Source organism: Malaya genurostris, chromosome 2 (genome assembly GCF_030247185.1).
Source record: "Malaya genurostris strain Urasoe2022 chromosome 2, Malgen_1.1, whole genome shotgun sequence".
NCBI classification, from domain to species: domain Eukaryota; kingdom Metazoa; phylum Arthropoda; class Insecta; order Diptera; family Culicidae; genus Malaya; species Malaya genurostris.
Genome location: NC_080571.1, coordinates 235,613,910 through 235,639,909, shown reverse-complemented (window position 1 = coordinate 235,639,909; position 26,000 = coordinate 235,613,910). Strand labels below are relative to the sequence as shown.

At 37.9% G+C, this 26,000-nt stretch overlaps 1 protein-coding gene across 2 annotated transcripts in view; it reads left to right on the top strand.

The window, feature by feature from the left end:
* The window catches only part of LOC131428205 (uncharacterized), a 441,911-nt gene that overhangs the window by 263,258 nt on the left and 152,653 nt on the right, over window positions 1-26,000 (top strand). For both annotated transcript variants that reach the window (XM_058591951.1, XM_058591950.1), the window contains exon 5: window positions 16,348-16,491. In XM_058591951.1, the coding sequence (XP_058447934.1) occupies window positions 16,348-16,491 (144 nt within the window). The remainder of the gene's footprint in view (window positions 1-16,347; window positions 16,492-26,000) is intronic.

Here is a 26,000-nt window from a genome sequence, read left to right as displayed (position 1 = left end):
TTTAAAATCGGCTTTTAATCTTTTCTCAAGAAATTTTTCAAGCAGCTTTTCCATAAGTTTTTTCGAGCAGTCTATGAGCTGCTTTTCAAGTAGTTTGTTGGTATTTTGTGCATTTTTTTGAGCAGGTTTTAGAAATAGTTTTTCGAGCGGATTTCCGATAAGTTGTTATTGTTCCTCGAGTAATTTTTTAAGCTGTTTTTTAGGCCATTTTATCGAGCAAGTTTTCAATCCGTTTTGTAACGGTTTCTCGGGCAGTTTTTTCATGAAGTTTTCAAGCAGCTTTCCCAAATCGATAAAGCGCTGTTATTCGAGCTGTTTTTGAGCATTTTTGCAGTTTTTCAAGCAGCTTTTCGAGTAGTGTTTATAAGACACGTTTTAAATCGTTTTTTATCGTATCTCGAGCAGTTTTTCAATCAATTTTTCGACAAGTTTCTTCGAGCAAATTTTTTAGCAGTTTTTCAAGCAGTTTTTCGAGCAGATTTTTGATCAGTTTTTATTGTTCTTCGAGTAGTTTTTTCAAGTTGTTTTTGGCCATTTTTATCGAGCAGGTTTTCGATCCGCTTTTTGTGTAGTTTTCCGAGTAATTTCCTAAATTTTAATTGTTTTAGAGTAGTTTTAAAATCGATTTGTAACCTTTCCTCAAGAAGTTTTCAAGTAGTTTGTTGATATTCCGAGCAGTTTTATCGAGTAGTTTTCATAATCATTTTTTTGGGCGGATTTCCGATAAGCAATACTTTTATATTGTTTTTTGGCCATTTTTATCGAGCAGGCTGTTAATCCGTTTTGTAGTGGTTTCCCGAACAGTTTTTTCGTGAAGCTTTTCAAGCAGATTTTCCAAATCCTTCTGACACCGTTATTAGAGGTGTTTTTGAGCATTTTTAGTAATTTTTGAGGCAACTTTTCGGTAGTATTCATTAGACACTTTTTTAAATCGCTTTTTCATCGTATCTCGGAAGTTTTTCAATCAATTTTCCGAGTTTTTTTAACAGGTTTTCTAGCAGTTTTCCGAGAAGATTTTTTATAAGTTTTTATTGTTTTTCGAGTAGTTTTTTCAAGTTGTTTTTCGGCCATTTTTAGCGAGCAGGTTTTTTAATCCGTTTTTAGAGTAGTTTTTCCGAGCCATCTTCTGAATTTTAACTGTTCCTCGAGCAGTTTTAAAATCGATTTTTAACAGTTCCTCAAGAAGTTTTTCAATCAGTGTTTTCGTGCAATTTTTCGAGAAGTGTTTTCGAGCAGTTTTTTAGCTGTTTTGCAAGTAATTTGTTGGTGTTTCGAGCAATGTTTTTAGAGCATTTCTCAGAAACAGTTTTTGGAGCGGGTTTTCAAAAAGTTTTTATTTTTCCTCGAGTTTTTTTTTCAAGCTGTCTTTTGACCATTTTTATCGAGCAGGTTTTTAATCCGTTTTGTAACGATTTCTCAAGCAGTTTTTTCGTGAACATTTATTTTACAGTTTTTCAAGCAATTTTACGAGTAGTGTTCATTAGACACTTTTTTAAACCGTTTGTCATCGTATCTCGTATTTGTCATTGTATTTTCAAGCAGTTTTCCGATTACAATTTTGATCAGCTTTTTTGTTATTCGAGCAGTTTTTTCGAGTTGTTTTTAGACCGAGACCTTCTTTTTATAACTTTTTTTTAAATTCGTTTTATAACGGTTTCTCAAGCAGTTTTTCCGTGAACATTTTCGAGTAGTTTTCAGATCAATTTAGCAATGTTATTCGAGCAGTTTTTGGAGCATTTTTAGCAGTTTTTGATGCAATTTTTTGAGTAGTGTTAATTAGAAACATTTTTAAATAGTTTTTCATCGCATTTCTAGCAGTTTTTCGAGCTGTTTTTCAATCAGTTTTTGAGCTCTTTTTAAATCAGTTTTTCGTGCAGTTCTTTCGAGCATCTTTTTAGTAGTCTTTTCGAGTAAATTTTAATCGATTTTAATCCGTTTTTTGAGCAGTTTTTCGAAAAAGATTTCAGTTTTTGCCTTTCTCTATAGAAAGGTATTAGAATTGCTGGAAAAACCGACTTTCGAACGGAGCCTCGGAGACCCATAGTGTTATATACCATTCGACTCAGTTCGACGAGATCGGAAAATGTCTGTGTGTATGTGTGTGTGTGTGTGTATGTGTGTGTGTGTGTATGTGTGTGTGTGCACTTTTAGAACATATTTGAACGCGCTCAATTTTCTCAGAGATGGCTGAACCGATTTTAACAAACTTGGGCTCGTTTGAAAGCGACTGTCGGGCCATTGATCAAGTTCGAAGATCAAATGGCTGTGACTTTTGGTTCCGGAGATATGATTGTATAAGTGACGTAACCGACAAAAAGCGTTGTATTTGAACGCGCTCAATTTTCTCAAAGATGGCTGAACCGATTTTAACAAACTTGGGCTCGTTTAAAAGCGACTGTCGGGCCATTGATCAAGTTCGAAGATCAAATGGCTGTGACTTTTGGTTCCAGAGATATGATTGTATAAGTGACGTAACCGACAAAAAGCGTTGTATTTGAACGCGCTCAATTTTCTCAGAGATGGCTGAACCGATTTTAACAAACTTGGGCTCGTTTGAAAGCTACTGTTGGGCCATTGATCAAATTCGAAGATCAAATGGTTGTGACTTTTGGTTCCAGATATATGATGGTATAAGTGACGTAACCGACAAAACACATTGATTTTTACCGCTCTTATATATATAAGGGTGCCAAAATTTTGGGATCACCTCTATTTTCGTTAAACTCTAGTGCTCAAAAGTTTAAGCACCTCGAAAAAAGCCTTCATGCAAAATTTGAGCTAAATCGGACATGCGTAAGGGGTGCTGCCCGGTGGTAAAGGTTTGACAATTTTCGACCTTTAAAAAGCACCATAGGGGGGAGTACATGAAATTTCCAAAATCGAAATTTTTTTTGATGCCGAAACTCTTAAAACTGCATGAAACATCGAAATTTAGTGTCATCTCAAAAAAAAATTTTTTGAAAAAATCAACTTTCTGGGACTTAGAAAAATTTTCATATTTTTTTTAAGTCCTAAAAAGTCGACTTTTTAAAAAAATTTTTTTTCGAGATGACACTAAATCTTGACGTTTTATGCAATTCTAAGCCTTTTGGCATCAACAATTTTTTTTCGATTTCGAAAATTTCATGTGGACTAAGAAGGCTTTTTTTTTAGATTAGCATCACTGATTACAAATAGGCAACCCAAATGTCAAGCACTAGTTTGGAAAAATGATGCTGACTGTGTGACATAAACACTGAAGCATGCTTTTGTGAACTACTCGAATCAATCTGAATCAATTGGCGTCTAAAATTATTTAATAAATGTATGAAACATATTTTCATGAGACTGTTATGAAAGAAGAGAAAGGCATTATCACACCACTAGGTGGATTAAGAAGGGTTTTTTTTAAATCGATTTCCAACCGTTCCTCGAACAGTTTTTAGCAGTTTTGTCTAGTAGTGTTTCGAGAAGGCTTTTGAGCAGTTTTCCAATCGAAGTAAATTTTTAAATCTATTTTTAATCCTTCGAACAGTTTTTCTAATCGATGTTTAACCGTTCATCGAGCATATTTTTCGAGCAGTGTTTCAATTTTTAACCGTTCCTTGAGCATTTTTTACGAGCAGTTTTCATCGTTCTTTAACCGTCTCTCGAGCAGTTTTCGAGCAGTAATAAATTATGAAATTCCCAGGTGACCCGATTCTACATACGATGCAATTCACGGAATACCTGTCAAATGACTGGACTTTACTAAATAAACGTCAATCGATAGTAAGCTGCATTTTTATGTGTTTTACTATTAGATACCGATATTTCGTTTAAGTATTCTTTATTTCAGAAAATTTGAATCGATTTCAATAAGCATAGAATGGTTTCAAAAGCTTATTAATACGAAACAGTATGTGATCTCAGGATTAGGTTATTCTGCCCGTTGAATTTCGCTTCTTATTATTTTCTTGAAATGATTTGTGTTTTTTGAGCCACACATTGATCTTGGCAGATAGCTCACCTGATAATTGTAATTTTTCCAAAATTTGACAAATGAAGGTTATGCCATGTTTTAGGAGTTGCAGATTTTAAAAGTTAGAACCTAACCTAACCTTATAAACGAAACGACCGCGGAACGTGAGGCCCTTCAACTTAAACAAAACTAACGAAATATCCCAAGTTGTAGAATCAAAAAACACATTAAAAAACACATTTCGCAGCTCAATAATAATAGTAACATAACTCACCCGCCAGAAAGTAGTCGTATGTCGCATCACAAGTCTAATTTACCATAAGGCGTTAGACGCAGATTCTAGATAGTTTGTTTAGCTCTTTCGCGGTTTTGGTAATTTATTTTATGATTCAAAAGGGGCTTTCGTATGTGGATTACCTTTGCTACGGCTAGCTTGTGAAGGACTTTGTCGAAAGTTTGAAGAAAAAAATTACCCCTGAGACTAAACTCGAATCTACCACCTTCTTCAAATTCATTTAAGTTTGCTTGAGGTGTGAGACCACAGGGTCGAAATTGAAATTTGAACCACACAGATCGTGAAAATCCAGCACGTATATGGATTTCATATAAGGTATATAGAAAGATCTTCGACCAACGATTAAAATTATTAAAACTTCGCACGATTTGAATCAAACAAGGAACATATATAGTTCTACGGTTGTCATTTTGTCGGCCATAGTTAGGTGAATAAGTATGTCTTGAGATAAATCTACATGCCCCAAATGTCCGACAATCTGAATAGGTAAATATGCGTAGATTTCCAATAACATGGTTTGATTCCCGCAGATTTCGGCTGGACTGTAGATGGACCGGCATTTAGAAGTATATTTCTTTCTATCTGATCTGATCGCTACGCATTATGAATATAAAATCTTTCGGAATCCCGTATTCATAACACAATCATACCATTGGAAGGAACGCCTCAATCAGATATTATCGAATTTAAAAAATAAAATTAACACTTATGCCTGGTACTACATAATCCGAAAAATCCCTAACGAAATCAAATATTTGAAGAAAAAATCACGGATTCTACATGACACGTGCCAGCTGCTTTATGCTCCGAAGTGACTAGCGAGGGCGTTATGCTGTAAATGGGAGTAGGCGTCATGTGGCACCATCTGTCGATTCCCAGCATCACGGTGGAGCCGAGTCGGCCGGTGCGGGCAGATCTGGGAAGTGCACTGTAGTTTTACGAGCTCGACTTTATTGCATTTTTGCAGTCTAGATCCGTGCTTTCAATGCGATAAGCGATGGTTACAGATGCCGGAGCAGGTTTCCGGGCGTGTTGACTAGGGTGGTGTTTCTTGCAAGTGCAAAATTCCATACGTACCCTGCACGGTAGGCACAAGCCTAGTTTCCGAAGAGTACACCTTCGCTTCAGCACCAATTGATTATATAGTTTTCCGGAAGCCATACGGGCGATGGAATGTGGTAGGGCAACACGGCGGGATCCACGGATGCATTACGATGATGCATGTGCCCGATAGTCCTTTTCTCCTGTCTGTACAGGCTTCTGCTGCTGCTGCTGCAGATGCAGAATGCGGGTACCGGCTGTGTGGCGTTTTCTGTCTGACAGCCTGCACAAAAGAAGTTTTCTACCGTGGCTTGTTCATTGCTTATGCTATCAATATTAGATTCGAGCAGAAATAATGCACGATATGATGGTGGGTTATTTCGGAAAGTGATTTCGCGATAAAAAATTAATCGTGAAAATTTATGTGCAATTTTCTGCTTCTCCATCTGGCCCATCAAATGGTACGAGGTCTTGCAAGTCGGTTAGATTATTTCTCATTTTTCAAGACACTGACAATGAACTTTCTGATGTGTAGGCAATCGCGCTAATTGTCTGAAATGATGGTTCTGTTCGGAATCTCTTGCTCCATTTTCTTTGTCCTATTCGTTAGGAGTTTTGTCTTAACGAAGTTTGTTCTACATAAATTCAGAAAGTCTGTAGTGGTTTTGGCTCTCCCGAAGCAAATATTCCCTCGCTATGTTTTTAGCTCTGTAATGCAATTTCGCGTGTGGATCCATGGTTCAGGGGGTAAGACTTTGGTCGGATGGGTCAGAGGTTATAGGTTTGAACCTCGACTTGGAAGAAATTTTAGTGCCAGTCTTGAAATAGTTCTGTACTCTACTAATGGGCTACAAAATTTGCCAAATGAGAAGTTCAAGTTCTGCCTTGGAATATAATATCGGGACTTTACTTTACTTTGCAATTTATGCAGACGGAAACGACAATTAGCGCCCGGTTTTAAACCCATCATAGTTGTTTGAGTTTAAATAAGAACTTGTGTAGAATTTTCATTCGGAATTGTTTGATTTTATTTCTTCAAATCAAAACGTAGCTGTTTTGAACATTTTATTGGTTTTATTGGGGTGGCCTTTTTTCACGGTTCAAACATGATGTAATTTTACTCTTATGATTTTCAGCTCTTCATAGTGGGTACTAATGGATGACTTCGCAGTATGATAGCTTTACCGAAATGTTGAAGTGTTATAAATAGGATATTTTTAAGAATTATATGCTACCAAAATCAAACATGTACTATCCGAAAAAAAATCCGGTGTTTGTCTTTCTCAATATAAAAGACAACTTTTCAGTTTTCAATTACTATACTCCACACCAAGCTAATGTAAATATCTCGCTGATGACTAGCCGTAATCTTTTTCGAAATGAGGTTGCTGATAATTTGCGAGCAGATTAGGCAAAAAGTGTTGTACAGGTTTGGAGGAACATTTTCAAAAATGCCTTTCTTTCACACAGGAGAATTTCTTTCTTTCTGTTTGAAGATAATACAGCACTATCTTTTATGAGGATTCTAACTTGACTGTATTATTTTTTTATGTTTTATTACACGAAAGATCTTTATAATTTAATTCAGCTGTTCTGTTAATGTGAGAGAAGCGTTGGGCTGTGAAAAATTTTCGATCAATCGGGTCGACATTTTGTGTGAATCAGTAATTTCTAAGCTGCTCCATACCGGCCTAATAAAGGGTGATTTTTTGTTGGTATCTTTTTGGCAACACTGCCTTTTACAGATCACGCGTGAATCATTGTCAAACTTGTTCAGTTTGCTCTATAATTGAATCATGAATCGTCATTTGGTCTATAGTTTAATCATGAATGGGCGCTGTTACAGAAGTTGAAGGAAGATTCAACCTTGTTATCCAAAAATTGTGTGCTCAATTCTGGTTTAATGAATTCTTCAACGAGTAAAATTGCCGCATCTGGAGTGAAAACCAGCCGGAAGCATTGCAAGAGCTACCAATGCATCCCAAAAAAGTCACTGTTCGGTGTGGATTATGAGCCGGTGGCATTATTCGTAAAATACTTATCGATATGTTGGAGAGAGTGTACCAAAATTGGACCTTGCGCATGGGCCATCTAATGCGGACTCACGGTCAACATTCGCATGATATCATCTTCAAACATTAAATTATATTGCTCGTTCTATCGATTCCAATAAAGACATCATCAATACTAGAATTCCGAGACATAGTATAACTTTCACAGATCATGTATATTCTAACACATGGGTTGAAAAGTCCCGGTCCTAAAAAATCATTCGAGCGAAATTTCTTTCCGGCGAGCATTTTTTTGGGTCTGCGAACAGCCAGTAGTCGCTGAGAGCCAAATTTGGCGAATACGGTGGATGTTACAGCAATTCGAAGTTCAATTGATGTAGACTTGCCATTGTTTTGATTGACGTTTGACACGGTGTGTTCTCTTGATGAAACAAAATTGCAATTTCAGCCTTCAAACGTTATACAATATTCACTGTTAATGGTATTTCCTTTCTCAAGATAGTCGATAAATGTTACACCATGCTCATCCCAAAATACCGAGGCCATAACCTTCCCAGCCGATTGTTTTGCTTTCGGGCGCTTTGGACGAGATTCACCAGTTGCTGTTCCCCCAGATAACGTTCGTTTGGATTCCGGGGTGAAGTGATGAATTCATGTTTCATCCATTGTCACATATCGATGCAAAAATTCCGGTTTGTTTCGTTCAAGCATGGCCAAACACTGCTCAGAATCATCAACAAGTTCTCGTTTTTGGTCAACAGTGAGCAAACGCGGCATCCATTTTGAACAGAGCTTTCTCATAGTCAAATGCTCATTCAATATAAAGTCAACAGGTTTTGATATCTTTACGATGGCAGCTTACTCACTCAACTACACTTCACGATCATTCGAAACGATTTTGTTGATTTTTTTAAATGTTTTCTGGTGTTAACGTCTCATTTGGACGTCCACTGCATTCTGCGTCATTGGTGTTTCTACGACCACGTTTGTAGTGAAAAAAACCAACGTTTTATTGTTGTTTCTGATGGAGCGGAATCGGAATCAAGAAGCACTATAAAATTAAAACACGAAATTGTTTTTGATCCATTGTTCTGAATAAAACAAAAGTAGCGTCACTCTTAGCACAATAACTCACAAACTGATGAATAGTAGTATATCATGAAATTTTAACAGATGTCTTTTAAAGGTTAATATTAACTGAAAAAAAAACCAGCGCCATCCATGTGTTAGGCCCGGGACTTTCAAGTCCATGTGTTAATTTTGACGGAAAGAATCTCTGGTGGTTCATACGCCAAGGTTACTGGAACGGATAACGCCGAAAAGTACCGTCCCATTGACATGTTGGAGTTTATTCGTTTGCGGACTAATTAAAGATCTCAGATCATTAAACAATAGCAATTTCCATAGCGAGTAGCTCTAGAAGTGGAAAAAAACAGTGAAAATTATAGCCGTTTTAGTTTGTAGCTCTGCAATTTGGATTTAATCAAGGCATTCTTTTCTTTTCTACACCGGTGTGGAGCCACCGTTGAGAACGAAAACGATCTAAGTGTTGGAAAAAGTTTTCAAAACAAGCCATGGCTCGTTTTTTATCGGCCCAACAAAGAAGAACTCGATTTTAACCGTGAAAACTTTTTTATTCTTCAGTATAATCTCCATCTAGAGCGATACACTTGACCCTTCGGTCCTCCAACGTTATGATACTCTTTGAAAAAGAAAAAATATTTGTCAAAGTTTTCAAAATAGGCTTCCGTTTCGGCAATGACCTCAGCATTTGACGAAAATTTCTTTCCCTGGAAAAACCTTTTTTGGTTTGGAAATAGATAATAGTCGCAAGGGGCCAGCTCTGGAGAATACGGGGGATGGTGAACCAATCATTCAATTTCACAGTTACTGTTTTATCAGGACACGAAACTCGTCTTTTTCCTTAGCTTGATGAAAACTAGAACTTTTTTTTTTTTTTTTTATATCGTTTATTTATACCCGGTTTTAACCTAGTTGCGGTCGTTCACCGGGTTTGTATCGTAATGGGAGGGGGGGGGGGGGGGTCTCAGTGGGGTGAGGGGGAAAATGGTTTGGGGGGAATTGGAGGTGGTGTATGTCTTGACAAATCTTTAAAATACATATCATGTTTAGGTTATGCCTTATGGTGGCGCGATATGGGTCGAGGTGTGGAAGCACTAGTGTTCTAAAAACCGCAGACTGGATCCGTTTGATTCGTGGTGACTCTCTGCGTTGCTCCGGCTGTCGGCCGCGGGGAACATCCCCGGGGCCCGCCCCGGCGGATGGCCGCTTTTTGGTTTTGGCGTTGTTCGTGAAATGATATAGATGATACAGTAATATTAGAATTTGTAATTTAGAAATATAGGAGGGATGGTTAATTTTGGTGGGGGTGGGTGTATCTGGTGGTGGGTGGGGGTGAGGAGAGGTGTTCCTCTGCAGATGTTAGTTCGCTGTCCTGGGTTAAGATCTTATTAGTTCTGCGTCATAGATGGTGGAACCGTACCTTGAAGACCGGGCGGATGTTAGAGATCCGGCGTAAATTTGGAGTTGCGGAGGCGGTGTCTATTTGTGGCCGAATTTAGGACAGGAATCGTTTTTTGGTGATTGGTTGTGGAGGGGGGTAGTTTTGGGTTAGGTTGCGGGGGGAGTTTGGTTAGGCGGTGGGAATAGGGTTTTGGGTTAAGGCAATGGGTTTGTGATACGAGAGGTAATAGGTGTTTGGGAGGAGATCTGTCGGGCAAGAGTCCGGGTTGCTATCCTGTTGAACTGATGTGTGTGATTGTCATGGGAGAGTTATGATAGGAGTTGTTCGATGGGTTATATGGAGTTGAAGATATTGCCTTTTTTGAAAAGGAGGATTAGGGATGTCTCTGCTACGGAATCATTCGAGAGGATGTTTCTGATGGAGGTGCTCATGTTATGCTGTACTCGGAGGTTTTGAAATTCCGGACAGTTAGTTAAGATGTGCTCTACTGTAAGCTGGATGTTACAGGAGGAGCACATTGGTGGGGGTTGCCTAGTGATATAGTGAATGTGGGTGATGCGAGTATGACCAGTCCGTAGCCGAGACAGTACTCGCTGTTCCCGGCGGTCAGGGCGATCTGTCCATTTTTCCAGATCGCCCTTTATCTTGGGCAGCAGGCCGTCGGACGCTCTCCAGTGTTGTACAAAGTGGTTGGTGAGTTTGGCCCTGAGATCCGTCAATATGTCGGCTGAAGGGACCTCAGATGCCGTCCGGCGACTTTTCCTACCTCTAGCCGCTAGTGTATCCGCATTTTCATTGCCCGGGATCCCGCTGTGTCCAGGGATCCAGCAAACCGTGACATTACTGCCACAGTATGTCTCAATCGCCTGGACAAAGGGGTGCCTGGATCCTCCTGTCTCGAGAGCGGTGATTACCGCTAAGGAGTCCGAGAGGATCACGGCATTAGACCCCGGGGGGATGATTCTTATACACTCGAATATGGCGGCTGCTTCCGCCGAGAACACCGAGCAGATGGGGTTTAGGCTGCGGTGAATGGAGGTGTTAGGCCCCCAGACACCGAGCCCGGTGCCAGAGTTTGTCCGTGAGCCGTCCGTGTAGAATAAGGCTGAACCTTTGAACTTGTCGGATGTGATTTGGTTGAAACATCGTTTTGCAACTGCTGGTAGTGGTTTGGCTCCTAGGGAGAGTGCCAATGAAGTGTCGATTCTGGGGAGATCCTGTTGGTACCAGGGTTTCTTCCAGACTCGGTGAAGGCGAGCCAGTTTAGGAAGTCTTTGTCCGGTGAATTCTTGGTACAAAGATTTGGTTATTTCCAGTAATGTGCAGTTGTTTCCCGATGTTCTCTCCAGGTAACCCATGGCTCTGCGTACGATTGTCCAAGCCAAGTGCCATCTGAAAGGTAATTGGCCCGACTCTACGCACGCCGCCATTGCTGGGGTACTTGGGAGTAGGTTTGAGGTTAGTCTAACGGCCCTGTTGTAGGTAGGACTGAGAAGTTTTGTGAGGTTGGCTCTGCCTATGGCCGTTGCCTCTAAGCCGTAAAATAGCCTACTCCATATTAGGGCCTTGGCTATGTTAATTCCCTGGTGACGATTCCATTTGGGATGACCGGAGCAGATGGACCGAATAAGGTTCAATCTGGACTCGCAATCTTTCTTAATTTGGCCAAAGTGGTTCGAGAAGTTTAAGTTTCGGTCGAAGGTTACGCCGATGATTTTGGGAGACTTCTTGAATGGCACTGTGATTTCTCCGATTTTTACCGGATGGTCTGTGTCCAAATGTTTTTTCCAACAGAAATGTGAGATGGTACATTTATTGGGGGCGATATTGAAGCCTACGCTATCTGCCCATTTACTGATAGCGTTCGCCGCCTGTTAAAAAAAAAACTAGAACTCTTGATCAGCTGTTATTCAAACAATAGTGGATAGATTGTCATGTTATTTGGTATTGGGCCATCTCGAGGCTCGTTCTCAACAAAAATATACACGGTTCGAAACTAAGCACGTCTTTTCTGTGAGAGGCCCGGGACTTTTCATTCCATGTAGTACAGTATACTGTTTACTGAAAATGTGAATCGTAGAACATCTACTCTTACTGACGTATTGGAAAGGTGTAAAAATAAATTAGTAACTGAAAAGTACGTTAGTTTGAACACCTCGAGTAGATGGTATTTAATAGATCTCTTACGATTGAAACGATAGAGGGATTAACAGTACAAGATGTTCTGTAGAATTAACAATGAACGTCACTATCATGGATATACAAATGCACGTAATATTTATTTACGGGCCACGAAAAAGACCTGTTTTGAACATGTCCAGGGGAAGAAATAACCAAAAGTTTGGAAAGAATCTCTGGTGGTTCCTAACCCCAAGGTTACTGGAACGGAAGTACCGTCCCATTGATAAGTGTCACAAGTTGGACAAATTTTTGGAACTTGTTGTTGAAGACTAGCTGTTCAACTATTTAATCAGTAATAGTTTTTTAATACTGGAACAATCGGTATATCGAAACCACTTTGAACCTGGTTCTTGGATCTCAAGCGTGCTTTCGAAACAATTATTGTTTCGAAATACATTAATACAAACACTACAACGCTTTCGCCTTCGGAAGATTAGCACATAAGTACTTTGAAAGTAGTATTTAGTAATTATTTGATAGAACCAAGAGAACTGTTTTTAACGAAGTTGTGTCTAGTTCCCAGGGAAATTCACTTCGTGTGCCACAGGGTAGTGTTTTAGGATCGATTTGGTTTGCTATGTACATAAATGACATGAAGTGAGTTTTACGGTTTTATGAAAAAAAATTGTTTGCTGACAATACTTACGATTAGGATTTGGATGAATGTGAATGAAGACCTACAATCTCTTGCTCAGTTGTTGAAAAGTTTAAACTGCATATCATGAAAATTAAATGTATAGTTATTTCTTCTTCAAGTACTGGACATGAAGCCAATGTTGAAATTGACGGAGAGATTATTGATCGCGTTAGAGAGAACTTAGAGTTATAATTGATGAAAAGCTAACATTCAAATCTCACGTTAATAATGTCATCAATAAGGTTGCCAAAAAGTACGTATGTATGTATTATTACTTTACAATGGTTTAAGTTGAGCAAAGAGTGTATTAATGGTGTTCATTTTTCAAATCTTACATGGTATGCTTCCTTGATATTGGTATAATCGGCTTCAAAAAGGAAGTGGCTTGCATAGGTACAATACCAAAAATACATTTAACGCGAAACCACCAAGCTTTTTATCAGCCAGTCGCAAAACTCGTTATTGTACAAAGGAATCAGTTGTTTCAAGTCGATGCCAGGATGATTCAAGCGAGTTGCAACATTAAGGGAGTTGTAAAAATTACGTATTTCACATGTAAAATCTATTCTGTAATGAGACCTTAAATGAATTTGTTCAATTTGATTTCCTTAAAAATCCTGGAATATGACGAAGATTGTATTTATTTTATTTTATGTTTTTTGCTTTCTCATATAGAAAGGTTATGTGATCACTGTGCAAACTGACTGTATGTAACATTTTTGTGCACTCATTTTTATCGGAGATGGCTGAATCTATTTTCACAAACTTTGATTCAAATGTAAATTTTTAAGACCCCATAGAAAATCTCTGAATTACATTTGGATCCGACTTCTGGGTTCGGAATTACAGGATTAAGAGTGTTGAACATTTCAAATAGATATACAGAGCAGTGGTGCAAAACACGGAAAAATGTTTCAAAAATATGGCTCGAATCAGTTCCAATTGATAGACCTTGATAGAGTTGACGGCCAATCGTATTCATTCCGACTATTCCGGCTAGTCCCCGGTTTCCGGTCCCGGAAGCACCGGATATAGTGGTAATAAACTCTAAAATGGAACAAACTCTTTTTTCGAACTAAGCGGAACTGAATTACAAGACGATGAGTGTCAAGAATTTCAAACCGTATTATAAAGCGCACCGGTACGTACACGTTGCGATACGGAAGAAGAAAAAAGCACCGCCTCTACGAACGAAGCACGCTATGTTCCCATGTGCAGAATTGAAAATAGAATCTGCGTTGGCTGCATAAAAAGCAATCTTCAAGAAAACATGCACCGCGTTGAGATTATGCAAGTTTATTTTGAACTTGTACACGGGCTGACATCGTTCACAGGAGTTGTACACAAGTGCGCGAGCTTAAGCTTGAACATATGTTTAAACATCAAGTTTGTGCACAAAACACTGCTCTAGAGCGATTCGAATGAAAACTTGTTTGATCTATTGGTGATTGAAGTTTTAGTGTAATGTTTGGCGTCTACTTTTATTATATGTTTAACTTCGTTTTCTGAGAAAAAATATATAGCAACACAATGTTGTTGTTCTATTACATCCAAATGACGGTTTTGAATTAGCACGGTAAGCCCAAATAAACATTTGCAAGCATTTTGATAAAACTTGAAAACTGGAAGAAATCAGCTGTTTTTTAAAGAAGGGTGAATCTAACATTGACAGCAAATGGAGAAAAACGTCGATGAATGTTTCGACTTTGGTTTCAAATTATCTTTGATTATTTTTTATTAGCTGATGAATCTTTAAATATTTAAATCTTTTGGTTTATCTTTAAAACGCATGCAAATTTTACCACTTTTCTTCTATATCAACTGAACAAATCAACATAAAAAGAGTTTCTCCTTTTTTCGATTTGTTTACTTTTATGCTTTCTGTGTGAATTACGAAGTTACGCCTTAACGCGTTCTTGGTGGAATTGGTTCGTTTTCGCAATTCTGCGGGTAATTTTATCGTCTCATTTACTATTTCCATTAGTAAAAGGTTCGGAAATCATCTAAAAGAAAATAAATAGTTTCGCTCTTCCTTACTAGCAATTGAAGTATCGCCCTGTTTGTTGGCATGGAACATGGAGGGCGAAACTTACATAAACAAATGGAATGACAGTTTCGCGTTTTTTGTAGAATCCGAATTTTCAGGCAAAATTTTAGGATTTTGAAGCATTTGTTGGTAGGTGAGAGAAAGCCTATTTGTTTACTTTTGTAAGATTCGCCCTTTTTGAAAAATAATGAAATGAATAATAATTGAAAAACCTGTTTTTAATTTCCTTTGGTCGGGTGTTGGGTATTTTTTCAGGTTTAGATACTTTTTTCGGGTTCCGGTCGGGTACGAGTGAAGATTTGGAAGGTTTGGAAGAAAAATTAGTCTCGGGTGCGGGTTAATTTTTTTTATTTTCGATCGGGTACGGATTCGGATCGGGTTCGGATTTGAAAGAATGCTTTCCCGACCATCTTTAGCTCAAACCAGCTACTCAACTGTTCGCATCAAAGGGCACGTGATGTTTGTTAGTTGATTTTATTTAATGATTTCAATCAAAAATTCTTTCCTTTAGATAATCATTCTATTCAACTCATTTGCTTATGTTTATCGATTGAACATTCACATAATTGAATTCAGACTGAACATTTCTCAATGATTGATGTTAAGTAAATTGGTTATGCAAACATTCAACCATTCGTCATGAAGCATACTTATGTTGTTGTTCTTTATCGTGGTAGATGGATCCGACCTTTCAACAACGCAAATTCAATTCTTCGAATCCTGTTCTATATACAGCCCACAGCCTTGAGAACGGAATTATTTGAACCATCTCAATTTCTCGCCAAAGGTGACTGTCGATATGTTCATCCCGCGGTTTCAGTATGCCTGAAATCATATCGCCTGACATTCGAATGCACCGGCATTGACCCTAACCGTACACCCACCGAAGAATCTAATAAGCGATGTTTATTGTTCGAAACTAAGCTCGTAAGCCTCGTGCAATAAGATGAGGACCGCGAAAGCATCGAAACCCACTTGCGTTGTTGCCTGCCACAGAGGGAGTTTCGTTGCGTTGTGCGGGCGGGAAATTAGAAGGGTCTCGGCATCGAAGGATGATTGGGTTTGCAAATGATATCTCACGTACGAGTTGCTCTCTCAAGGCTCATTTGAAAGTTGGGCCGGTATTTGGTTACCCCATATGACAGCTCAACAAACGCGAGGCATAGATTTTGTGTCGATTGTGTTTGAGTGTAAATTATTGTTCAAACAGAACCTTGTACACGTTGAAACCTGTCCTATTTTCTATACTCTTCGCCAGTGGAAGTTTTTCGAGAGTCAGCTCCGGGTAAACAATACTTGTTGATAATAGTGAACCGGTTGCGGTAGTTCGTTCATTAGTGTGATCAGCACTCACTGTAGCTCGTTTCTACTCTGGCTTACAAGTTTACCGGTGATGAATCTGGAACATCAAATAGCAAGGTTATGCGGTCGGATCAACCCTCACTCAACGAGATGATTATTGTGTTCCGTTTCGAGCTGTTCTCCGGTTGTAGGACCGGGTGATTGTCTTTCCGAAAAAGATAAACTATGGCGTAAATTGCCGATTACTCTGTCAGCACAAAGACTTTGGCGGCATGTTATGTGAAGAACACTTACAAACTATGCCGTGGTCAGTCCTGTCTCTGTCTCGAATTAGCATTAAACGGAATATCATACCATTATCTGAGTGTTTCTTTTTTTTTCTCTCTCTCTCTTCAATCTATCCACAGGACCAGCAAAGAAGCGTGATGTCCGCCCAATCAACTCGTCGTCCAGCGATTTGGGTCCACCGTCAAAAAGCACCCAGAATGGTCAACAGCTGCAGCCAGCCACGCCGCATCCACGAACTAGCCTTCGGACACCGGCCACGTTGCGTAAGTGTCTGCTGTTTTCTCTCTCTCAGCCGCATAATTTAGAATGTCCCGACGGGAGGTAGCACAACCACTTATCGGTTGGCACATTTACATTACCAGATATTTATTTGATTGGGGGATTTTTTGAGGATAAGAGGCTTAGCGCATATTTTTTCTGCCAAAGGGTTTGCTTGGGGACTTGAAGCGAAATTTTATAATTTAATAGCAAAAGGAGTCGCCATCATACTGCATTCGTAGGCTATATTGGCTTTTCCAGAAGTCATTAGACTTGACATACTGCGATTTCTATAAAATTTTGCACACGTCTTCAATTTGTCCAATTATTTATTTTGCACGAATGGAGAGACCTATCTGATTCAAGACTAACTTTTAAACAGTACGAATAAATCTTTGCATGCATCTTTTTCATATCTTTGCAGTTCTGAAACTGGTATAAAAACGGAGTCAAAGAAGAAGTTATAGAATATTGTAATATGAAAAATATATCTATATTGAAAAAAGAAACAGTCAAATGCATTTGCAAGAGTTGAAAAATTAATCGAAAAAAACTACAAGGATCAGCCCCATGGGGTTGTTCGAGCCATTGATGTGGAACAAGGAAACCAAAATTTCTAATGATCGACATTTTCAATTAATCGTCACACTTTTGAATCCGCAAATGCACGAGAGTCGGCTTAGATTGATCTTTATTAGGAACCAACACCGAACACGCGAACCCAGAATATAGACTCTATTTGTTGTGATTTGTATTTGTTTTGTAGCCGACGAAATTACATCAATAGCCCAAATGTATGCAATTATATGTTTGTACATGCTTGCGATACGGATATCGATATTTAAGGTTCTCTTCGCCAAGCTTGTGTTCAAGTTTTGTATGCAGGCAGTTATTTTTATAGCGTTTCTCTACCATTACTACCATTCTGCGATCAAACTTTTTCTCATTATAAATCGACTATGGCAGGGAAATCCGGTATGCCGGAGATTTTTTGCAGGCAAAATAGGACGCTGCTAGCTATTAATCAACATTTCAATTACATACAATTAAAAATACATGGCTATGAACATTCAAATCAATACGTAGAAATATTTCCAATCAAATGGTGACATAATATTAATAGTTGATACAAAATTAACTGAGCTGTAAGTGTTTAAAACCTGACCACATTTCTACGTGTATTTTTCTTGAGTTTCTAATTTGCATCCCTATATAGAAAACAAAAATATGTTCCACTTTAAAAAAAAAATTAAAAAAAAAACGTGTGTATGTTTAACCTACCTCAATCCCCACTGTCTAGGAGCGGTTTACACCAAAAAAAAATTATTATTTTTTCACGTTTCGTCTTTGACTCATCTGTGCAGAGCAGTTCAAATTGAACTGCTTAGTGCTAAACTTGGTAGTTCAATTTGAATCACTAAGCAGTAAAGTTTTTGCTATACAGAAAAAATATGAATTTTACAGGTGACAGAATTCTACAAACGATACATTTCACAACTATTTAATTCGAATTCAAGACATGTAATTTTCAATTCACACAATTTTACATGTTCTTGAGTATAAATTTGTATGAAATACGACGCTCCATTTATGTGCATCTTCCAAGATGCAAAATCACAAGATTTTTTCGAACTGTGTACTTACAGAATATTTTTTTTTGCAACGGAGTGCAATGTCTTTTCTGACGTGCCGAACGAAAACGTGTTTTCGACTATTTCTGGCCGATGCAGGTTCGGTCATTTAGGGGTTAGCCAAATTTTGTGCTAGGGCACATAACCGTTTTTATTATTTTTTCACGTTACGTTTCTGCACTGATGAGTCAGAGACAAAACGTAAAAAAAAACGGTTATGTGCCCTAGCACAAAATTTTGCTAACCCCTAAATGACAAAAAAGATGTTTCCATGTGTTTTGTTTATACATACAAATAACTTTAGTCCATGATTCAGGGAGGTGCTGACTCAAGCGAATTCCGATGACCCATTTCGTATACAGAGCAAATCGTGTTCCGAGGTCACCGTTCATCGACCAGCCCCGCCTAAATTAAATGTTTGCATCAAATGGATAAAAATACCTTAGATAAAAAAAGAACCGCAATTTTCATTTTAAAATTCCCGCGCTTGTCCAATCGGTAAACTTTTATTCTCTCAACGTTGGCAACACTTTTATACACATTCTGTCAAATTTTGACGCATATCGTACGATTAGTTTTTGTTTGGCGTCTATACAAAGAAGTTGAAAAATTTTCGTGTGGCGATTTTTATAATGGATGAAAATTTAGAACAACGTGCGTGCATCAAATTTTGTGTTGCAAATGGATTTAAGTGTTCCGAAACGTTAAAAATGTTAGAAAAGGCCTTTGGTGAATCGTGTCTAGGAAAAACACAGGCATACAAGTGGTATAAACGCTTCAAAGGTGGTCGTACAAGCTTGGATCATGATGAGATCCCTGGCCGCCCAACAACATCTGTTACTGAAGAAAACATTGAACCGGCGAAGCAAATCGTGTTGCAAAATCGTTCTGTACCGATTAGAGAGATTGCTGTTTTGTTGGGCATCTCTTATGGATCAGCCGAACACATTTTAACTGAAGTTTTGGGTTTGAAACGCGTCGCTTCTCGGCTGGTGCCAAAAAAGCTGAATTTCATTCAAAAACAGCGTCGTGTTGATGTTGGTTGTGTCGCAGTTTTTGGCCAAAAACTCAACCAATATCATTAACCAAGCACCGTACTCTCCAGATATGGCCCCGTGTGACTTTTTCCTCTTCTCCAGACTCAAATTGCCATTGCGGGGAACGCGTTTTGAGACCATAGAGACCATAAAAGAGAATTCGCTGCGTGAACTAAAGGCCATACCTTCGGCGGCCTATAAAACTTGTATGGAAACTTGGATCAAGCGTTGGCATGCATGTATTGCCGCAGGAGGAGAGTACTTTGAAGGCGATAATTAAGAAATTGAAATTTTGCGTTTTTTAATAAAATTCCGGTTCTTTTTTGATCATAAGGTATATTACTGAAAGGCTTTCGATCCCTTGCAATTGGCAAGCAATCGACGCGTATTTAGTTTCATGTTCTTCAGTTGTGTATGAGTAATTAACATTTTCGTATCTTACCAAAACTCGAGTTTGCATTCAATGTTCAATTTCTTAACGTATCAAAACCTTCCAAACTTTCAGTCTTCTGGATCAGCCAATTACACCCTTGGAGGATAGTATGAGATTGCACACTTTTGAATATTTTTTTGCATAGAAATTCCACAATTTTTAATTCAAGAACATGTAAAAGTATGTGATTTGAAAATGACATGGCTTGAATTCGAACGAAATAAAAAACAAAAGATCGTTAGCAGCAGCGCGACTTGAACCGAGAAGAAACATTTGATCACAAGCACACCGGTTATTCGACTGAACCACAGAGCTCTGTGGTCTGTTCATTGAATAATGGATGCATATAAATCCATACAGTGGCACTTGGTACCCGAGTGTAAATTTCACTCGGATCGTGTAAAATTCTATGCGAGTGTAATATTGCGTCATTTGAAAAAAAATAAGTAGTTCTGAATCGTTTGTAGAATTCTGTCACCTGTAAAATTCATATTTTTTTTCTGTGCTCACAAAAAAAACCTCAGTGTGTACAAATATTTTAAAATAAACTAATTTATTTTTTTGCAGTTTTCGGATATTTTGAGTTTATTCAAATAAGAAGCTACAAAAGTTTTATTTTCAGTTTTTATATACTGTTGGAGAATTGCATTTGCTATAGATTTTTTATTATTGCATAATATCTACATTCTTTAACTACACACTTAAAAAAAATCCTGTGATTTTACATCTTAATAGATGCACATAAATGGAGCGTCGCAGCTCACGCAAATTTACTTGGAAGAACATTTAATATTGTGTCTAAAACTCCATGACATGAAATTCATTGAAATAAAAAAAATAGAATACTGATAGCAACCGCCGCGACTTGAACCAAGAATCATTGGATCGCAAATACGTCTGTTAATCGACTGAGCCACAGAAGCATGCATCTGCATGGCTGGTAAAAGGTGCATTTAAATTCATACAATCGCACCTGCTAGCAGAACGCAAGTTACAGTTGAAACCAGTAAAATGCAAGCTCATCTAACATTAAGTCATTACAAATAAAATTTTTCGTCATTTGACAAATTAAGTCTTTATGAATTACATCGTATGACGGATTAAGTCACCTGTAAAATTCAAATTTTTTTGGAGTGTATTATCACAGTTTAAAAATTTCTTAACTTCTATTTTATATACAAAAACGTATATAAATGAACGGTATAACTGTTCAGATTCTAAGTTTAAAGGTCAAATTTCTCAAAAGCAATGTAATAAATAATTTAATACGAAATTTGTAGTTTTGTCGAATTGGAGTCGATTCTCAATAATTACGGCAATATATTCCAATGTGTTCAAAGCCTTTCATTAGCGCGTTGCTAGTAGTAACAGCAAATAACAAAGCATCGATGGTGTCAGAGTTGCCAATTTTTCTTGTATTAGATATTCGATAGATTCTCGAGATTTTTTTTTCGTTCAAAAATTTCTTCTCTTGAAACTTCTGCGTGAAATGGCGGGAACAATTGTTTCATTGTTTTGTTTGAGTTGTAATGATTCATACGAGAGGGACTTTTGGCATCACAATATGAAGTTTGATTTAGATGATAATTGTAAATTGATGAATTCTACCTTACATATTATGTGAGTCATACTAGAACTAGAATCAACGATACTGCTTCGCAGTTTGTGAGTTTTGTTGAGTTTCCGATCCTAAGTATTTGAAATTGAGTATATTGTTTATACGAGTACATGTTGGAAATATCCAATTAGCATATAGGTTTAACCATTCTTCTATTTGGCTTGTAGTCTTGCCGGATGGTTTACTTGCAAAAGTCAGATAAAGGTCAGAAACGTACCATCATTCGCTTTGTCAGTGTTAAAGTAATCCCTTGACGACATCCTGCAACAAAATGTGTCATTTGCTGCATGGCACTTGCATCCTGATTGTGTACCGGTTGATGTCCACCTTCAATTAGGCCTGTACGTTCCTCGATTTACTCGTTGTTCGCCAAACAGGCCATCAACGATTTCCGAAGAGTGAATAATAGCAGTTGCTTCGGTGAGACCACTAGTAATAATGTATTCATGATTCATTCAAACTTCTCTGCCTCCCGGTTTCACGCCAACCATTTGAAGGTGCACAACAGACGATATAACGTGTTTCCACATTAGCTGGTCCGGGGCTCGGGTTACGCTATATGGACTGGCGGTGTGTGGTTTTCCTTCTCCAGTCAGCCGATGACGATGTTCCGATCAAAATGGAACGATTTTCAGCCTATTAGCTTCCCATGTTTCTGCACACAAACGGGACGACAGACCGAGACCTTGTACAGCTCCGTGGCAATCTTAAAAGAAGACCAGAATGGAGGTCCGTGAGTGGCTATGGCTATGCCACCATCTAAACATGTTATTGTGTAATGTAAGGTAGCTCCCGAAGCATCGGCTGCGGTGCAGGAGAAATTCCTTTTTTGGTACATGATAAACGGTTTCGTTGATGACTTCCTCTCTTTTGTCCGGCTGTTTAGTTTGGTCATGTTTTGTAGGGCAACTGGGTACTAGGTGAATGCAAATTAACCTCGGACCCGGTTTGGGTAGGTGTGTGTTTGTGTGTGTGTGTGTGAATGTGGAGATCGATAATAATAGTTCGATAAGAATGTGGGTCACTGTGAATAGTTGAGATTGGTGGTGGTTCAGTAGGGGGTGGAACTATGATTGGTGATGTGTTCTTTGTTGTCTCATGAATGTTATGTTTCTTTTGTACAAGAGTTACTATTGAGGTTCAACTTAATAAGCTTGTATTTTCAATGTGAAGTCATTTTTTGAACCGCCAGTTTTATTCGCACACTCCAAGTTTACTTTTGATTCCTCCCATTAAGTTTTGAACACTGCCTTTTCCCTATTCATTTTAGAAAAAGTCATTCTCATTATTTCCCTACGTTTCGCTTCACAATGGCTTAATTGGATGAAGCTCTGAGATGTTCGGAAGATTGCAGTTCTTTGTAACATTGATGATGTTGTTTTCTGCATTCCACTCCGAAATCGCATTTTAGAGAACTTCGATAACTTTTTGGTCCATTTTGCTACGTTGTAATGCGTTTTAAAACTCAAGACCAGAAAACTGTTTGAAGTCTGCTTTGACATTGGTTTCATCATCCTCAACCACGCAGTCTTGATTTTTTAAAATACTTTTTAAACAAAAGAATACGATGTTTTGTTATTTTTAGTCTCCTCTCGGATTGACTTAAACAGCCTAAGCACTGCATTCCGCTGTGATTTGAAGTAGTCTTTCACCAGATACTGTTTTCCGATCGAAAGCCATCTGATCGAAAGTTTACTTAATTTCGAAGTGTCATTGACGGATTTTCCATACATTGTGTAAATCTTCTTTTATTCTTTAGACTCTATTTTCAAAACAAAGCCTCTGTGTCAGAAAACTGTACGTCCAAACGTTCACGCTTATGAAGACATTGCGTTTTGATTACATTTGTATGTTGACAAAACAAAACGATGTGGCTAATCAATCATGGCCTTGGAGTATCCGAGCTTGACAAATGATATTGTGAACTAATTCAATCTCTGAATATCAGACAAATAGCATTTTATGAAACGCTGGACAAAATAGTAAACTATCTTTATTCCACTGTGCAGAAACAGAAAATGCTAGAAAAGTTTCGCTTAGAAATTCTGTGGATGTAGGTTTGAGGATAAAAAAAAACAGTTTTTAACTAGAAAAAATCTAAATCTAAATGGCAGACATATTAGGTTTGAAAAAAAGGTAATGCTCCCGTTCACACGATATCGTCCAAATGATATAACTAATTGATCTGGAGACATATCTCAGGAGTCTAATCCTCAGATACTAAATGAATGTAAAAAAATCAGCCACATTTAAATACACAAGCAGGGCATTTTTGTGGTGTTTTCTTCAAGTATTCCTTAGAATATCAAATATTAATTATTTGAAAAGAAATGTACTACTTGTGGAAGTTAGGTTTCTTGGTCATCTCATTCTTCATAGTCGGAAATGGCCCCGTAGATCCCGAAAAATTAAAACTCTTTATCGGAAGTTTTTTAGAATCCGGTATGAGAATCCATCGATGTCGAAAGGAACTTATTCAATCTGTTAGGCTTGACTTTTTCAACCACATTCCACCGATTATGATAAAAATGATCTAATTTGACGAGAATCGAAACTTGGCACAGGTACTTGTTGTTGTCGTTTATTAGCGGCTTTAACCACGTTTGGGTCGTTCACCGCACGGCACAGGTACTTCTTGCTCTTCAGAGATAGTAATAAGAATATTTCTATTGGGAAGGGAGCGTGGCAAGTGTAACTTACATGGGGGGTCATAAAAAATTCATACAATTTGACGACAATTGATACGTTTTAAAGACCATATAAACATATTGCATACCGAAGATATGACAATAAGAGGGGCGGATATGACAAGTGCCTTCGATATGGGGGTGTAATGTTTGTAATGGCATAACTCCGAAACTACTGAACGGATTGCTGTTAAACTTGGCACAGATACTTCTTGGATGGAGAATTAAAGCAGACTTACTAAGGGAGCACTAAACTAAACTTGTGGATTAGGTACTAAATTAACCCTAAAGCTAAATCTAGAATTTAAGTATTGGAGTTGGAAGGACTGGAACAATTTTTTCATGGTATTGTGAGACAGAGCAATCAATTTAAGATTGCAATAGATCGAATATTGCCCTGGAGAAATCTCGGCGAACAGATAACAGGTCTAGATCGATAATTTTTCAGCGTCCATGATAGCCAGGGATGATGTTAAGATCTCACCAAGGAAGACTACGAAGAGCAAAGCGAAGAAAATTACGGTCACTTCTGAAGAGCACCCTTATAATCAAAATTGTTGCACTTGTCTCCCTGTAACTCCGTTACCGACTAGATTCAACTAAAATTCTTGAAAATTGTATAGGATCACAAGACCTTTTATATTAATCTATGTTTATGAAAATCGGTTCAGTTAACTCTTACAGAAAGTGCACTCAATTTGTTGTGCACACACATACACACTTTGCGATCTTGACGAACGAATTCGAGTGATCTTTCTATATGAGAAAGGCAAACACAATAATCAGTGAATGTAAATTGGTAAATCAATGTAAAAATCGGAGAAGTACTACTTAGTATGGAAAGTTCGTTTAAATATTTTTAAATACAAACCTCGGATAAAAACATTGGGTGTAAAAAACAGATCGTACATATATAATGCAAAAATTGTAGAATAGCATTATAATTTGTAGAGGATGAACAAGAACTCATTGCGTGGTTATATACTAAATGCACTTGAAAATTTTAATATAGTAGCTATGTTTTTACTACATATTTGAGAATCACATGGATGTACTTGGAATGCATGCACAAAAATTCAACCTCTTTTATTATTTGTATATTTTTGCATCACATTTATTGATGAAAGAAAATGATAACCTTTGACGCCGATAAACGTCAAAGTGATAGTAACCAAACGTTGTATTTCCACAGAAAACCCAGAACCATCCCGTTCATATTTCACGAAGGATTAGAAAGTTGCTTGTCGAAGTAAACTCAATATCTGTATCACCTCATTCATATTTAACATTTGCAAAGTATTATTCTATGCTCGAGAATTGATTGATTTTGTTTTAAGATTAATGATAGTAAACGCAGACCAGATTTTGCAATTCGATTATTCAGTACCACGAAAAGACAAAAAATTAAACAATTCGAAGTAGCGATGAAAGCGTTCTCATATATGTGTGATGAAGTCATTTAGTAGGCCTCATAATATAATGGCTGTATTTCTACTCACTTACAATCGGATGCCATGGCCTTGCGTTGAAGCTACCGACTTCCACTTCAAAAGCGTAGGTTTGAAACTGTTTCATCTTTAACAAGCATGAACAGTATAATTCATAACTAATTTAGCCTTCAACTATGCAATAAGGCTCTCCCTCTCAATTTTTTTATGGCGAATCTCATACGTCTAAATGTTTGCTATAAATACATTAAGTTTGTGATTCTATTTTGTCGTGAATACGACTTACTTTACTATGGGGTGCCTTTTCAAAATTAGCCATATGGAAGAATGGGCAGAACTTAATCGTGAATATCTCGACTTGTAATAACGGTAGCAACATAATTCTTTCACCATTTCATCAAAAATATGATCAGGAATTTAAGATAATATTTTGAACAGTGTGAGATAACCACAAACAACTCAAAAATTAAGTTTTCTCAAACTTTGAAAACAACGCGGAAAATTCTTTACTTTTGCTTGGCTTTCTTGAGCAAGAACGACGATTTTGAGGTAGTCAGGCACATATCTTAAACTGACTGCGTATAAAAGGGGAACCGTGGTCAAAAATCTTTCATTTCTTCTTGTGCCTTGGACGGAAGCAGACGTCGTGGGACCAGCCGC